This window comes from Pristiophorus japonicus, chromosome 4 (genome assembly GCF_044704955.1).
Source record: "Pristiophorus japonicus isolate sPriJap1 chromosome 4, sPriJap1.hap1, whole genome shotgun sequence".
Lineage (NCBI taxonomy): Eukaryota > Metazoa > Chordata > Chondrichthyes > Pristiophoridae > Pristiophorus > Pristiophorus japonicus.
Window position 1 is genome coordinate 272,394,713 of NC_091980.1, and position 16,115 is coordinate 272,410,827.

The window sequence follows — 16,115 nt, forward strand, 5'->3', positions numbered from 1 at the left end:
ATACCGGGCCACCACACGTGGGATCTGGCTATCGCTTCATCATTACGATGCCTGGGTGGGTACTATAGAGGTCATTGATGAAGGTGTCTCTGCCCTTCTTGAGGACCATTACTCGATTGCCCCACAGAAGGCAGTCTGCCTGTATAGACATTTCATCTTTGCGCCGCTGGAATGGCTCTATCTCTTCCTGCATTTCCACTGGGACACTGGATAAGCTCCCGTGAAGCACAGAGCTTTTGACTAGAGATAATAAGGGGTTCTGGCTTGTCCAGGTTTTGATCTACTGGGCAGTGATGGGTGATTGCTCACTTTCAAATGCTTCCATAACCATGGCTAGATCTGTGGGCTGCGCCATTTCCACCCCCGTGGTGGGCAATGGCAGCTTACTGAGAGCATCGGTGCAGTTTTCTGTGCCTGGACTGTGGCGGATGGCGTAGTTGTATGCGGACAACGTGAGTGCCCGTCTCTGGATGCGGGCCGATGCGTTGCTATTTATCCCTTTACTCTCGGAAAACAGGGATATAAGTGGCTTATGGTCAGTTTCCAACTCGAATCTTAGCCCAAACAGGTATTGATACATTTTCTTTACCCCATAAACATATGCTAACGCTTCTTTCTCAATCATGCTGTAGGCTCTCTCAGCCTTAGACAGACTCCTGGATGCATAGGCAACCGATTGCAGTTTCTTGAAATCATTAGCTTGTTGCAATATACACCCGATGCCTTATGATGATGCATCGCATGCTAGTACCAAACGCTTACATGGATCATACAACACAAGAAATTTGTTTGAGCATAACAATTTTCTCGCTTTTACAAAGGCATTTTCTTGGCTTTTGCTCCAAACCCATTCGTCCCCTTTTCGTAGTAAGACATGCAGTGGTTCTAGCAGGGTGCTGAGACCAGGTAAGAAGTAACCAAAGTAGTTCAGGAGTCCCAGAAACGACCGCAGCTCCGTCACGTTCTGTGGCCTCGGTGCGTTCTCGATTGCCTCCGTCTTCACGTTGGTGGGCCTGATGCCGTCCGCCGCAATCCTCCTTCCCAGGAACTCCAGTTCAGGCGCCAGGAAAATGCACTTCGAGCGTTTTAACCTGAGCCGACTAAGAGTCGGTTGAGTTGACTAAGAGCCTTTTCCAGGTTCTGCAGATGCAAGACTGTGTTCCGACCTGTGACCAAGATGTCATCCTGGAAGACCACGGTGTGCAGGACCGACTTCAGTAAGCTTTCCATGTTTCTCTGGAATATCGCAGCTGCCAATCGGATTCCAAACAGGCATTTGTTATGAACAATAAGACCTTTGTGCATGTTGATGCAGGTGAGGGCCTTCGATAATTCCTCCAGTTCCTGTGTCATGTAGGCTGACAGCTTCGTGAACCTCTTTCCTCCTGCCAGCGTTGCAAAGAGGTCGTCGGTCTTTGGTAGTGGGTATTGGTCCTGCAGGGAGAAAAGATTTATAGTTACTTTGTAATCGCCACAGATTCTGATGGTGCCGTCTCCCTTGAGGACTGGGATGATAGGACTGGCCCACTCGCTGAACTCGATCGGGGAAATGATGCCCTCTCTTTTCAGCTGGTCTGGCTCGATCTCTACCCTTTCTCTCATCATGTACTGTACTGTTCTCGCCTTGTGATGGATGGGTCGCACCCCCGGAATTAGGTGGATCTGCACTTTTGCTCCTTGGAATTTCCTGATGCCTGGTTCGAATAGCGAAGGAAATTTGTTTACGACCTGGGCACTCGAAGTGTCATCAGCGGCCGATAGCGCTCGGATGTTGTTCCAGTTCCAGCGTATCTTTTCCAGCCAGCTCCTGCCGAGCAGCGTGGGACCATCGCCCGGTATCACCCAGAGTGGTAGCTTGTGCACAGTTCCATCGTAGGATACCTTTACGGTAGCACTGCTGATTACAGGTATTAGTTCTTTCGTGTAAGTTTTTAGTTTTGTGTGAACTGGAGTTAAGACTGCCCTTGAGGCCTTGTTGCACCACAACCTTACGAAAGTCTTTTTGCCCATGATGGACTGGCTCAAGCCTGTGTCCAGCTCCATTGACACCGGGAGTCCATTTCGTTCAACATTCAGTATTATCGGGGGACAGTTTATGGTGAATGTGTGCATTCCATGTACCTCTGACTCGTCGATCTGAGGCTCTGGTTTGTCGTGATCCTCCGTGGATCTGTCCTCCTCTGCAACATGGTGATTTGCAGGTTTAACGGCTTTGCAGCTCGCCTGCACACTCGTTGGAGGTGTCCCATTATTGCACAGCCCTTGCAAACGTACTCTTTGAATCAGCATGAATGGAAACGATGATCACCCCCGCAGCGCCAACAAGATATTAATGGCCTTGCATTAATCACCCTTGATGGTGGACTCTGAGACATCTGCGGATGTGTAGCTGCAGGTATGTGTGACCTGCCCTGTATGTTATGATTGGAAAACAACATCATTTTGTTCACAGTACTTGTAGCAGCACTTGTGTGCTGAGAGATTTACTTAGTATTGTCACTGGTGGCAATGAACGCCTGGGCTATCGCTATGGCCTTACTCAAGGTTGGGGTCTCTACAGTCAAAAGTTTGCGAAGTATGGTTTCGTGGCCAATGCCAAGTATGAAAAAGTCTCTGAGCATGTGCTCCAAATGTCCTTCAAATTCGCAATGTCCTGCAAGGCGTCTTAGCTCAGCGACATAACTCGCCACTTCCTGGCCTTCAGACCTTTTGTAGGTGTAGAACCAGTACCTCGCCATCAGAAAGCTTTCCTTCAGGTTCAAATACTCTCGGACCAGTGTGCACAAATCATCGTACGATTTCTCCGTGGGATTCGCTGGAGTGAGCAGATTCTTTATGAGGTCATACGTTGGTGCCCCACAGACGGTGAGGAGGATCACCCTTTGTTTAGCAGTGCTCTTTTCCCCATCTAGCTCGGTGGCCACGAAGTATTGGTCGAGTCGCTCCACAAAAGTTTCCCAATCATCTCCCTCCGAGAATTTCTCCAGGATGCCCACTGTTCGCTGCATCTTTGGGTTCGCTATCTGTATCTCGTCGTCAGTTTTTGTGTATGGAGAAAGAGTCAGACTGAACACTGCGAGCTCAAAGTAAAGTGTGACCTGAGTCTTTTATTTGCAGGTCTCCAGAGTGCCTCTTCAACCTGTGAAGCCTCATTAAATACCTGTGCTCCCAAGGGATTATGAGATCCCTTGGGACTCCAGGCGATGAGCCCTCTGGTGGCTGTACAGAGTAAATACAAGTTTACACATATAACAGTGTTTCCTACATTACTACAGTGACTACACTTTAAAAGTACTTAATTGGCTGTGAAGTGCTTTGGGATGTCGTGAGGTTGTCAAAGGCCCTATATAAATACAAGTCTTTTCTTTTCACTGGCTTCTTCATTAATAGTATTCTGTAGCACTGTGCTGAGAATAGAGATTAGTTTATTACCAGAGCTTCATGGATGGATAACATTGAGAAGTGAGCCTCAGTCAGTCTAGTCTGTTGGGTAGTGTGTTTCATTTTGTTTGGTGCTTTTTGGTGGAGGAGGGAAGGCAGTCCCTTAACTGCAGCTGTTGTTTGTACCATTTTGGCTTGCTGCACTGTTGGGAACCAGGAAATTTCACTTGTTCTAACCCTTTTCTAACTGATTGTGAGGGGTAACTAAAAGTTTGATAAAAATAACGCACTTAGGTCTGAATCGGTAAGTCCTCTTATTTGTGATTAAGGCAAGCCCTCTTTTTGAGGATTATTAGAATTCCGATAATATTGATATGTTCCTTCCAGATTTGAAGTCTATTCAGTTAACATATGTGCGATTGTTTCTCCAGAGATGGCTCACAAGCACTTCAAGATAGCAGATATTTTATCAGCCAGTCATATGGAGTCCACTCTAAGTACTCCACCTTTAAATAGAATTCTCACGATAGACTTTAAATTTGTTTAGTAATGGCAAGGAAGAGTAAATTTTCTTCTTTAGTACAGAACTTTGCATGCCAGCACATATTGGGATTGGGATATACGTCCTGCATGTTTTTCCAACCATAAAATAAATGGCAAATCATGGGCACCCATCTGATTTCCTGATACATCATCCCAGTGCACAATGCTCTGCATCGGGAGTGTTTAAGATGAAAATTTACCCTTAAAACTGTTTCATATGATCTAAAATGGGCGTGCGAGCCTTCTGTTAAATCGACAGATGAGTCTCAGTTATTGTGGGTGCGCTAATGTGAGAAGAGCCCAATCCTCAACGCACATGTACGGCCTCACCTTATGCATTGAAAGCCAGATGAAGCAGGTAGATGTGATTACTTGCGTGCCAGGTAAAATTCTCACCTGTATCATCCTGTACCAACTAAACAAAAAATTTTGGGGGAAAATTCTCCCAGAGAGCCACTGCAGCTTTAGGGTTGGTCATGGAGCAGTGACGTATATATGCTGTGACTCGACAGGCCAATCAACTTTTTCATGGGGAAGGACTTAAGTCTATGGTGCAACTTATATAAAGAGGTGATCTATTTGGGCATCAGTAAAGTATTTTGGCTACTATGCTAGAACAGTTTCCGGTCTCAGTATAAAGAAGGCGACTGATTATAATAACAAAAACAGAAAATTCTGGCTGCTGAGTACCAGGCTAATGGTGCCAGTTGTGATGAAAGGTTCTATCTTTCTCTTTCAGATTCTGGCAACCTGGTACTTCAAGTATTTCAGATATCTAGTATTTGTGCTTTTCTTTTATCTCTAATGATAGCAACCATAGAAACAAAATATTTCAGCTGGCTGTAATCATTTTTCTTGCAACTTTTACCTCACAAAAACATGTCCTGTGACCCTGAAAGCTCAGACATTTTAACTGTTATGATGTTCCACTTATAAAGATGTCTGAATATCTGATCTATTTTGTTATTGCAATGTAACCATTTAATTTGCAAAGCGTACGTTTCCTGAGCTTTGCGTGTAGATCCAATTAGGGGAGTGCTTCAAGATCTCCAGTGTGCTTCAGTTTATCATAAATACTTTTTTGTGTTCCTTACAAACAAATAGGATACCATCCATCTGGCTGAATCACAAATCATATCTCACAAAATGCTGTTTCTGCCAAAATCCCGGAGCATTTGGCCCACAAGATGTACAAGGTAAGATCTGTGTGAACTCAATAACGTAATTTAGCCCTGACAGGACCACGTTGAACAGGTCTGCCATAAAGCAAACCTCATACTGACAGCACAATGCTAAACACAGTAATAAGGAAAGCAGAACTCAGCTGGTGCACTGCAATAAATCTAGAAATGTCAACCTACCTCATCCACATTTTCAAAGGCATTGATGATGTCATATGGCAAGCAGGACAGCAGGTCAATCACAAACCAGGTTTTTAAGTAGTTCATTCTGATTAGTTTAGGATCAGATATAACTTCCCCTCCAGGGCCCACAAAGGTAGTGTGAAAATTTAAGACAATATCCACTAAGAATATCACATCCACGACACTGTCCAGGACAAGCCAGGCAATGTTATTCTGTTTTGTTCTGAAGGACACATTGTAAGGAACCATAATTGCAGTATAGAAGGTTAAAATAAGGATGATCCAGTCCCAGGTAGTTTTAAATGCACAGTAGTGTAGGATGATGTGTGGCGGAGTCTTTGGAGCCTCCTGTTTGTATTGTGGAAGAATGTCAGATCCTAGCTGCAGAACCTAAAATAAAGGAAAAGAGACAGTCATAGTGCATTGCCCAAACATTTGATAACTTCGGAAAGTATAACGCATTTAAATTTGAATGTCCCTCAAACTCTGCAATTCAGATTGAACACTGCGCTGGAGCATGTCACAAACTTCCCAGAGTGAAAATAAGGCCAAAGCCAGGAACGGCCCCCCACCCCATCTCATTTAAGTCATATCATCAGTCCTGCACCTACTGTAGGTGTTGGCCAAGCTCCGCCTTCCCAGGAATGTGCCTGAAGTCCCAAAGAGATGTTAAAGGGGAGGAGACCCTGATTATTGGGTCCATGCCCTTTTCTCCCTGACCTTTGTGCTCGAGGAACTGATTCCTGGAGACAAGAGACAAACGTAAAAAGGAACCTCTCACATACAGGTTTTAGCCAAAGAGTGATTAATATCAGATGTGTGGGCAGTTTCTCGGTAAGGAATAAAGAATTACTTGGCAGTCTCATAATTTGAATTCTGCAATCCAGTCACAGAGGCAGGATTGAGCTCTTCTGTCTGATAAAGTTTTTGTCTGGAGAAAAAATGGACCAAAATATTATAAACGAGGAATTCAATACTTACCTCTGCTAGACGTGAATGTTTATGGACCCCTTCGGATTTGTTCATCGGAGTCAGCTGCTGCAGAACACTTCGACTGTTTGTCAGCGCTCGTGTCAGTCGAGCAAACTTTGCCCATCCTTTTTTAAAATAAAGACACAGTAACTACCTACTCCAGTAACCCATACTTTTCTTATTGTGCTGCAATTTTAGTTGTTATAAATCACGGTCTTTAAACTGTAATGCCTGCAACATCAAAAGCAATATCAATTTAAAATAGCTGTTACCAAACAGCTGCTAGTAAAATTGTTTTATACGTTGCTTACAATCAGCAAACGGAATTTTAAGCATCCAGTTAATATCTATTCTTTAGTATCTGTGCTACTATTTGCATGCTACTGTAAAAAACCATTACAGCAGTGGCAAAACATGGTATTCGGCTACATCTGAATTACTATATGAATTATAATTTGCCCGTGTTTATTGCGTGGTTGTAAGTCAGTGTTTCTGGTTTCACTCCGCAGTGTAGAGTGAGGGGAGGAAGAGAATGGCCACAACATCCAATGAGACTCAAAATCTTGCCTCGGTTAGGGAAAAAAAACATGAAGGGTTCCCAAAAATTCCCATGAGTCCCTCTCCCTGAAAATTAAAGAAAAGCTCCTCTTGGACTGTTAAAATGAGCTTTGGATTTTTCAAGTGGAGATCTAAGTTTTAAAAGGAAAAAGGCAAAAGGGGACCAACCTCATGGAAACCCCCCCAGTGTTTGGACTTTTTGAAAAGAGAATTCAAAATGGACCTAAATTACAGAAGCCTGAGATCCCTAAACATCTATGGGAAGGAGCATATCAATTTTAAGATTCTACAACATTTTGGCTGCGAGAAAGAGTTACCAAATACAGGAGATGGGGCTAACCTCTATGAAGCAAATTCATGTATTACGGATCCCTGACTGTCTGGGGGAACTATGCAGCACCAATTCACTCCGAAGAGATAATCAAATTACCAGCCATTATCTAAAACTACAGAACTCATCCAAAATATGCAAGAAGCCAATTACCAAATCAACCACTATGGAAATCATGGACCCAACTGGATGGTCAGGAAACGGGACAATCTTAAAACAATGCAAAACCAGTGATAGCACATTATCACACCCTAATCGAGTTACTGCTGACTAACCCACCAAAAACACTGACAAAGGAGACATTTGAAAATCAATGGACAGAACAGTTTAAACAAAGCCCAAGAACTGATTTGGCGCGAAGATAAAGAAGCATGTTTTAGTATAATTGAAGGCCTGTTCTGGCAGTTAGGGGTGCTTCTAGAGACACTATTGAGGTAGCAGCCTCGTTACATAAGGTTAACACCAGCCTCGAAAAGTAGGACCCAGAAACATCGGCGAAAGGAATGTCTAAAATCCAGAAGGACAAAACCACGACAGTAAACAGGCTTTTAAAACGACTATCGGAAAGTTTCGGACCATCGCGACCAATCAAACAGTCAACCGGAACCAACCCGACAAAACCAAAGAAAAAACGAAGATTTTTCCATTCTACAAACTGGTCCTACGCTACCAAGGGGTACAGACTACAGAACCTGGACAACTAAGGCGAACCCCAGAGTTTGGAACAAGACCAGGACAACTAAGGCGAACCCCGGAGTTGGAACTGTCAAAAGGGAATTGGTGAGCATGGTCCCTGAAACCCCAGAGTTCTAACCTAGCTAGATAGTGGGTCTGGGAGGTTGGGTTTTCCTTACTGTTCCTATCCGTTGATGTTCTGGTGTGTTTTTCCCTTCCAGGTTTAGTGCATAAGTATTTTGGAAGGTGAGAGGACTGTGTTCTTTCAATCTGTTATATGTGTTATGTGTTCTTCCCAAATATAGAGCATTTGAGTTGCCATTTCTCCCTATTTGTACCTGATTACTGTGATTATTAAAAACGTGCCTTTTTACTCTGTTTGAACACAATAAAACCAGTTTTGCATCCTACCCAACGAACTCTGTTTCAGTTTCTCACAACCCCCAAATCAGTCCACAGTCTAGAATCCAGGGTGTGGGGCTCCTCGAAAATGCCAAGGAGTCAGAGAAACCTGACCAAAACACCACCCCCTACATCATGGCGACCACGAAGGGACTGTGGCAAAAGGGATGTGAGGAGACAGACTTTGGTTGTGAGAAAAGAAGTAAAATGGAAGAGAGGATTGCCTCCTATGTGGTCAAAAGAGTGAATGTAATAAAGAAGTGGGTACGCGATCTGTTGAGCGCTGCAGCCCATTGGACAAAGGGTAAAACTCACAAAAAGGCAGTGGAAAAGGCAATTTGGCTAGTATGTATGACATAAACAGGTCCAGCTCTTAGATTTGACAGTAGAGAAACTAAGGGATGGACTGAGAGAGGCAGAGGAACAGTCTAGTGCACAAACAATCATAGGGGAAAGGTTAATGAGAGAGTTACATGAGCACAACGAGGAAAGGCTTTACACAGGGTAGAAGTTCAGCAATAGGTTGGATTATATGCAGTGTCAGGTCACCGAGGCTAAGAAAAATGAATTGGTACTGCAAGAAGAGAACGTTCGCCTTAATAGACAAATTAAAGAGCAGGAGGAGAGCGTCAAAGACATCCAGGCAGCCTACAGAGTAACCAGCACTAAGGGGTTTGAGTCGGGAGATCACGGCCCCTGCCAGCAGCAAATTGAAAGTTTAAACCGTGCTCTATCCAGGGCAAGAGGCATGGTGTGTCTCACAAGTCCGGGTACGACCTGGGTTGACCTGGAAGAGCAGGAGAAAACTGTTCAGTCACCCCCTGTGGCGCCGAGGAACAACCCGGTTGTGAAGCAGGAGGGAGTGACAATTGCTCAGGCAGGCAGGGAGTACGGACCACCACCACCTGTGGCACTGGGGTTTAACTCGGTTTGGCAGCAGGGAGAGATGGGTGAGCCAGAACTGAAAGGGTCGGGGCCGGCACCAACGTGTCCAGTCCGGCAGCAAAAGTTCAGCGCGCCTGTGGGTGCAGCACCGGGGGTTCTTGAGAGCTAATTCGTGGTTCCCCACACTACCCAACAGTTGAGGGCTATGGTAAGCCACCTGACTAAGCTTACACATAAGGGAAACCCCTCCGTCCACTTCATGGAAGTGGAACAGGCAGCCGAGATTAGCGAATGTGATGACTCAGAGCAGGTAAAACTGCTCCTTTTCTCCCTGGACAGCAAGCTGTACCAGTCCCTTTCGGCAGAGTGCAGAAAGGGCAGGGGTACATATGATGATGTCCGGGATGAAGTTCCGGAGGCCATGGGTCTAAATGAGGGAAGTTCCTTCTCCTGAGTGGAGAGGACAGTGCAGCTCGTGGGAGAAACCCCTCAGGCTTTCGCTGACAGGCTGTGGCCTGTGTATCAGCGAGCCTGCAGTATGGCTCTCGACCGGGCAAACCTTACACCGGGCGAACGGGCACAATGGTTCCAGAGCATAGTGGCAAACAGCCTGCCCCGGATCAAAGCCAGAGCAGAGCTTTGGTTTGACCCGAGGGACCCCCAAGCCACCGAGGAAACAGTGATCAGGCAACTGACCATGGCATATCGGAACTACGGGGGGGGGGGGGAAGAGCACTCACCCAAGGATAAGGTACATGAGTTAAAACCCAGTCAGGGAAAGAAAGAGTGACACCAGGGAGAGGGGTAACCCTTCCGAAACCAAGCGTAACTGCTTTGGGTGCGGGAAGAATGTGCATTGGAATCCTTGGAAGGACAGGGTAGGAAAGAATCTCATAGTCCCAGCCCAAAAGACCGAGCCGTCGGTCTCTCTCCAAACATTTGAGACCGTGGTGGCTGCACTCCGAACCGCACTAATGGGTCCGGGGAAGGTAGCCACGGCCACCGGTACAGTGGTAACATCTGCCCATCTCACCCAGATTTTTGACTAAAACCTGTCTACCTGTGTCCCCTAGTGTACGATGCCTGGAAGCAACCATATGTCGAGATGGAGGTGGAGAGAGTAAAGGGGACTTATTTGCTGGACACTGGAGCATCATGCACCATAGTCTATGCAGATGACCCCACAGCCTCACCTCTATCAAACAGGACCCTGTATAGCCTAGTGGGATTCACGGGCAATGAAGGTTGGCTCATTCTCCATCCCGCTCTCCATTCAATTAGGAACATTGCACACTAAGTGGACGTGTGTCCTGATGAAGTGGGAGCAGGAGGGAAAAGGAATCCTGGGGGCTGACTTTATTATAGGTCACCGGATTCTAGTGGATTTAAGAAACCATTGACTGTGGGGGGCAGCCTGTACCGGTAAAGAAAGTGAGGTAGCAGTCATCCCAGAGAAACAGGGAAAGGGGACCCTGTGTACAATGAAGCCAAAGGAGGGTTACGACCTTGAACTACTGGTCAGTAACATTCCAGTGGAGTACCAGGCGGTTGTGCGAGCTCACTTCGCCGCGTTTGCCACTCACAAACATGATTGTGGGAGAGTAAACCGGGTTGAGGTCAGTGTGAGTGGGGACCCCATGACCCGACCACAAAAGCAGTACAATTTCCCCAGGGAAGCAGAGGCAGACATGGAATCGGCCACGAGTTCTTTGGTTAAACAGGGGGTATTTGAGACCCATGTGAACTCTCCACTGTGGCCGGTTAAGAAACCGGACAATTCCTGGAGAGCCACGGTGGACTACCGGGTGCTCAACCGTAACATCTCTGCCTATGCACCCACGGTCGCAGCTGTCGCCGACCTCATTGGAAGTATCCCAGCCTCCGCAACCACCTTCACGGTGCTGGATATTTCCAACGGGTTTTGGTCCATTCCCTTGCGAAGGGAGGACCAGTACAAGTTCGCTTTTACATTTAAAGGCCAACAGTATACTTGGAACTGCCTGCCCCAGGGTTTTCACAACAGCCCCAGCATTTTTCATCAATGCATGGCTAACTGCTTGAAGCGTTTTAGCAGACCCCGGCAGCTGGTCCAGTATGTGGGTGACCTGCTCCTATTCACCGATGAGGGGGAGGAGCATGGCCCACTGCTGGCCGAGCTGCTGGAGTTACTTAGGGAGGAAGGTTTTTAAGTTAATCCCAAGAAGGCGCAGCCTGCCAAAAGAAAGTAAAGTTCCTGGGACTGACAGTGCGCGCTGGGGAAAGAGCCATTGACAAGGCTAGAAAGGAGGCAGTACAGGAATTACCAGACCCCAACATAGTAACGGGAGTGAGATCTTTTCTGGGGCTAACAGGGTACTGCAGAGACTTCATTGAGGATTATGCTGCCACAGCAGCCCTTCTGCTCCGGCTCCTACACAAGGGAGTGGAGTGGGATTGGGACGAGGGTTGCGAGGCAGCATTTAAACAACAAAAGGCTGCAGATCGCACCGGCCCTAGGAGCGATTGATCAGGGGAGAGAGTTTTTTCTGGAGGTGGCAGCCAGCAGAGACGATCTGAGCGCAGTGCTGTTGCAGGAATGGCACGGCCAGCTGAAACCGATGGTTTACTCATCCAGGATACTCACCGATGTGGAAAAGGGGTACTCCAACTGTGAGAGGCACTTACTGGCCACTCACTGGGCTGTGAAGAGATCTTTAATCTTCACAGGAGGGTACCCTATCACACTCCTCACCCACCATACGCCTACCGAGATGCTCCTGGATGAGCGGATTAAGGATGGGACAGTGAGCAGTGCTTGCATCGCTCGCTGGACCCTACTCCTCTCCCAGATGGACCGAAAGGAAAAAGGCCTCTGCGAGCCAAGGCTCGCAGCTAACATGGTCTACCCGGGGACAGCCCACCAGTGCTCTGTAGAAGGGGTATGGGAAGTCAACATAGGTTTTCGGGCTAGGATACACCCCACGGGCCGCGAAATCTATGTGGACGGTTCGAGCACAGTAACTGCTGGTGAACAACTCACAGGGTGCGGAGTCTATGACCCAGAGGCGAATATTGTCCTGGCTATTAAACCCTCCAGCACCATGAGCGCCCAGCATGCCGAACTGTCCGCGGTGGTATATGTGGTCACACACCCCGAGAAATTCCCTACCCCGTACACGATTTGCTTGGACAGTATGTTTACATGCAACTCGTGTACGGAGTACCTGGCCATCTGGTCCCGTCGGGGGTATACCTCAGCCGACGGGAGACCTTTGGCAATCAAGCCCCTGCTGGAAAAGATCATGACGGCCGTAGGGGAGGAAAGGGAGATTTACATTCACAAAGTGCAAGCTCACTCGACCACTGAACCTTGAGGGCAGGGAAACCAGCAGGCAGACGTGCTGGCTAAGGAGGGTGCTCGCACAGGGAAGTTTTGGGATCCATACGCCCGAGACCCCATAGCAGCAGTTAGGGGCAGGGTAGGAACGGCAGGCAGGACAGGGGTAGTATTAGCCCCGGACCTGAAAACAGTTCAAACCCAGGATCCAGTCCTAAGAACTGTTTTAAATGCACTAACCAAGGGAGAAAAGGTAGAAGGACCATACGGCACAGCAGCCATGACCATTAAAGAAGGCATGCTGTTCAGGGGAGAGCAATGGGTAGTGCCACAGCAACACAGGAGGGAATTCCTCCAACTGGCCCATGAGGGTCCAGGAGCGGGGCACCCCGGACCTGAGACCACCTGGCAACGGGTGGAACAGGCAGGGTGGTGGCCGAGACTCAGGGAGGATGTCCGTGAGTTCTGCGCCGACTACCTAGTGTGTGCAGCTAATGACCCCCAGAAAAGGAAGGTGTCTATTGGGACACATCAGGAGGGTAGAGGAACCATGACAGTCGATTCAGATTGACTACATCGGGCCCCTACCCACCGCCCAGGGAGGCTATAAGTACTGCCTAGTCCTGGTGGATATGTTCTCCAAATGGGTTGAAGCCTTCCCATGCCGAACAGCCACCGCTTTAAGTACAGCTAGGATCCTTGTGAAAGAGGTATTCTCCCGGTGGGGACTACCACAGTATGTAGAGTCTGATCAGGGGAGCCACTTCACAGGTCAGGTAATGCAGGCAACCTTTAATGTGTTCGGCATTCAAGGGAAATGGCATGTTGCCCACAACCCACAGTCATCAGTTATTGTGGAGCGTTTAAGCCGCACCATTAAAGAAAGGCTGCGGAAGGAGACAGGAGATTCACCACAAAAATGGATACTTACTGCTGGTCCTAATGGGGATCCGGGGTAGCCAGTCAAAGAGCACGGGGTATTCCCCACATGAGCTCATGACTGGGAGGGCCATGCGAACCCCACCCATGTCCTAGCCTCGGTAATCACGGAAGGTCAGCTCAGAGAAGTGAACCGGGACGTTTTGTCAAGAATCTGTTTGAACACCTCAAGCAGATTCACTGGCAAGCTGCTGATAACATGGGGAACCAGCATCGGAGCAACTGACTGCTGCTAGAACCCCGCAAGCACCACGAATGGGAGATGGGGACCAGGTTGTGGTGAGAAACTACGCTAGAGTAGGGGTCTTTGAGGCACTGTACATGGGACCGTACCCCATGGTCTATGCCAGAAAATTGCCCCGCCAAACAAAGTGGTTCCACATAAATCAGTGCAAACTTTTCAACCCAGTGACAGCAGCAAAACGTAAGGGACAGCCCAAAACTGTAAACCATGCTAAAGACAGGGACCCCCAGCCAACAGCTCCCGACTGTGGAAATCCCACAGGGGACGTGGTAGGCCCACAGACTGCACCTAGAGGGACGATGGACTGTGTTACTGGAGGAGCTGTCCCCCCAATCATTTGGGACTCGGACGCACCCCCAGCAGCCGGAGCCTTAAGAAGGACTCCCCGCACACCGCGGCCAAAGACACCGTGGTCACCAGCTCTCCAATTTGAGTGGTTCAGCCCCGGGAGAGGGACCCGCCGCAAAAGGGCACCTAAGGTCAGAGACCAGCCCGTGAGCAGGAACACCCAGCCGGTAGCCTTGGGCAACAAGGGACCCCCAGAAGAGATAGCGGTGGACCAGCCACCAAGTGAGAGTCCCCAGCCCGTAGCCCTCGACCAGGCAGAACCCCCAGGGGAAGAAACGAACCAGGCAGCCATCCCCAAAAGAGCGGTGTGCTGCAGCACCGGAGGGATGTTCCCCTACTAGTGTGGGACTCGAACCCACCTCTGGTCAGGGTACTTAGGGTTAGACGGTGCAGACTGATCTATCACCTACCTCGCTGGACACCCAACGGGAGAAGAAGAACAAGAGAAGGCAGGAATTAACCTGGCCACCGGAGACGGGTGGCAGATGTACATATATAGCGATGTGAATTTAAGGATGTTTAACAATATGAATTTAAGTATGTTTAGTGAATAAGTTTAGAATAGTGTAAGATTTATCTGTGTAATGATAAGTATATATGTATTAGTTAACTGGGGTAAGAAAAAGAATCTACCTATGCAGCTGTTAAAAGAAGCACAGGTCGGGTAACACCCGGGAGTAAGAGGAATCTACCGGTATGGCTATTAAGGAAGCACCGGTAAGATAACAAGCAGAACGAGGAACTGAATAAGACAGCCAGTCAATTAAAGACTATGAGCCCAACTTGGAACTCAGTCACCTTTGTCAAGCCAGAGAGCTTTCTCAGGGCTAGACAATCTGTTTTATGTGCCCCTACAGGAAAGAGGACAACATGAGAAGGATCCTGTTCCTGCTCACCCTGATCAGGATGAGCAGCAGTGACCGAGGAGACGTGGAAAAATCCCTCATTTACGGGTGTCCAGTGAGTGAGAGCAGTTTTTGTTTTAAACCTGAGGCACCAGTTAAAGTGGCCCAAGAACGGATTTTACCCATTCCTGAGTCCTACACTGTTCACCTCACAGTCACCGACAATTTCACAAATCTACAAGACTATGTAACACATTTTGGTTATGCAATCCCTCCTCTACCCGAACATCTTACCTCTTTGTTGAAATCTGTGGAAATATCGCAAAAATATTTCTACACTCTAGAACAAAAGACAATTAAGATAGGGAGTGAGATCTTGGCTATCATAGTTCCACCTTGGTGGAACATTTTCAAATATATAGAAGTCCCTTCTTGGATCAGGATAGCCTCCTATCTTTTGGTAGTATGTCAGCTCGGATAAGTGCTGTATCTGTGGTGTTCCAAGTGCAAAGGGAAAAACCGAAGGCACCAATCCCGATATTACAGGGTGGTGGACAAACCTTAGGAACCCTATTAGCAATTTAAGTTTGTAATTTTGTGTGATGTATTTGAAATATGTATTATTCTTGTGAAGTGAAGTGTAACTTGCCTATATGCCCGTAAAGGGAAGAGGATGTAACTGAAAGCTGTATCACGTAAAGGGGAATGTATGCTATGGGTGTTTAGTTTAGGTAATTTGCGGGAAGGTTGGCTCTTGTGAGTCAGGAATTTTTGCTCACCTGTAAAGTGACACTATGGTTGGATAGTGTCATAGGGAGGACTGAAGGGTTCCCAAAAATTCCCATGAGTCCCTCTCCCTGAAAATTAAAGAAAAGCTCCTCTTGGACTGTTAAAATGAGCTTTGGATTTTTCAAGTGGAGATCTAAGTTTTAAAAAGAAAAAGGCAAAAGGGGGCTAACCTCATGGAAACCCCACCAGTGTTTGGACTTTTTGAAAAGAGAATTCAAAATGGACCTAAATTACAGAAGCCTGAGATCCCTAAACATCTATGGGAAGGAGTATATCAATTTCAAGATTCTACAACATTTTGGCTGTGAAAAAGAGTTACTGAATACAGGAGGTGGGGCTAACCTCTGTGAAGCAAATTCATGTATTAAGGATCCCTGACTGTCTGGGGGAACTATGCAGCACCAATTCACCCCCGAAGAGATAATCAAGTTATCAGCCATTATCTAAAACTACAGAACTCATCCAAAATATGCAAGAAGCCAATTACCAAATCAACCACTATGGAAATCATGGGCCCAACTAG

General features: G+C 47.3%; 1 protein-coding gene across 1 annotated transcript in view; it reads right to left on the minus strand.

The window, feature by feature from the left end:
* Positions 1–16,115, minus strand: part of kcnh5b (potassium voltage-gated channel, subfamily H (eag-related), member 5b) — a 604,928-nt gene that overhangs the window by 414,116 nt on the left and 174,697 nt on the right. The window contains 2 exon segments of the mRNA XM_070877933.1: positions 5,286–5,678; positions 6,270–6,385. Of these exon segments, the coding sequence (XP_070734034.1) occupies positions 5,286–5,678; positions 6,270–6,385 (509 nt within the window).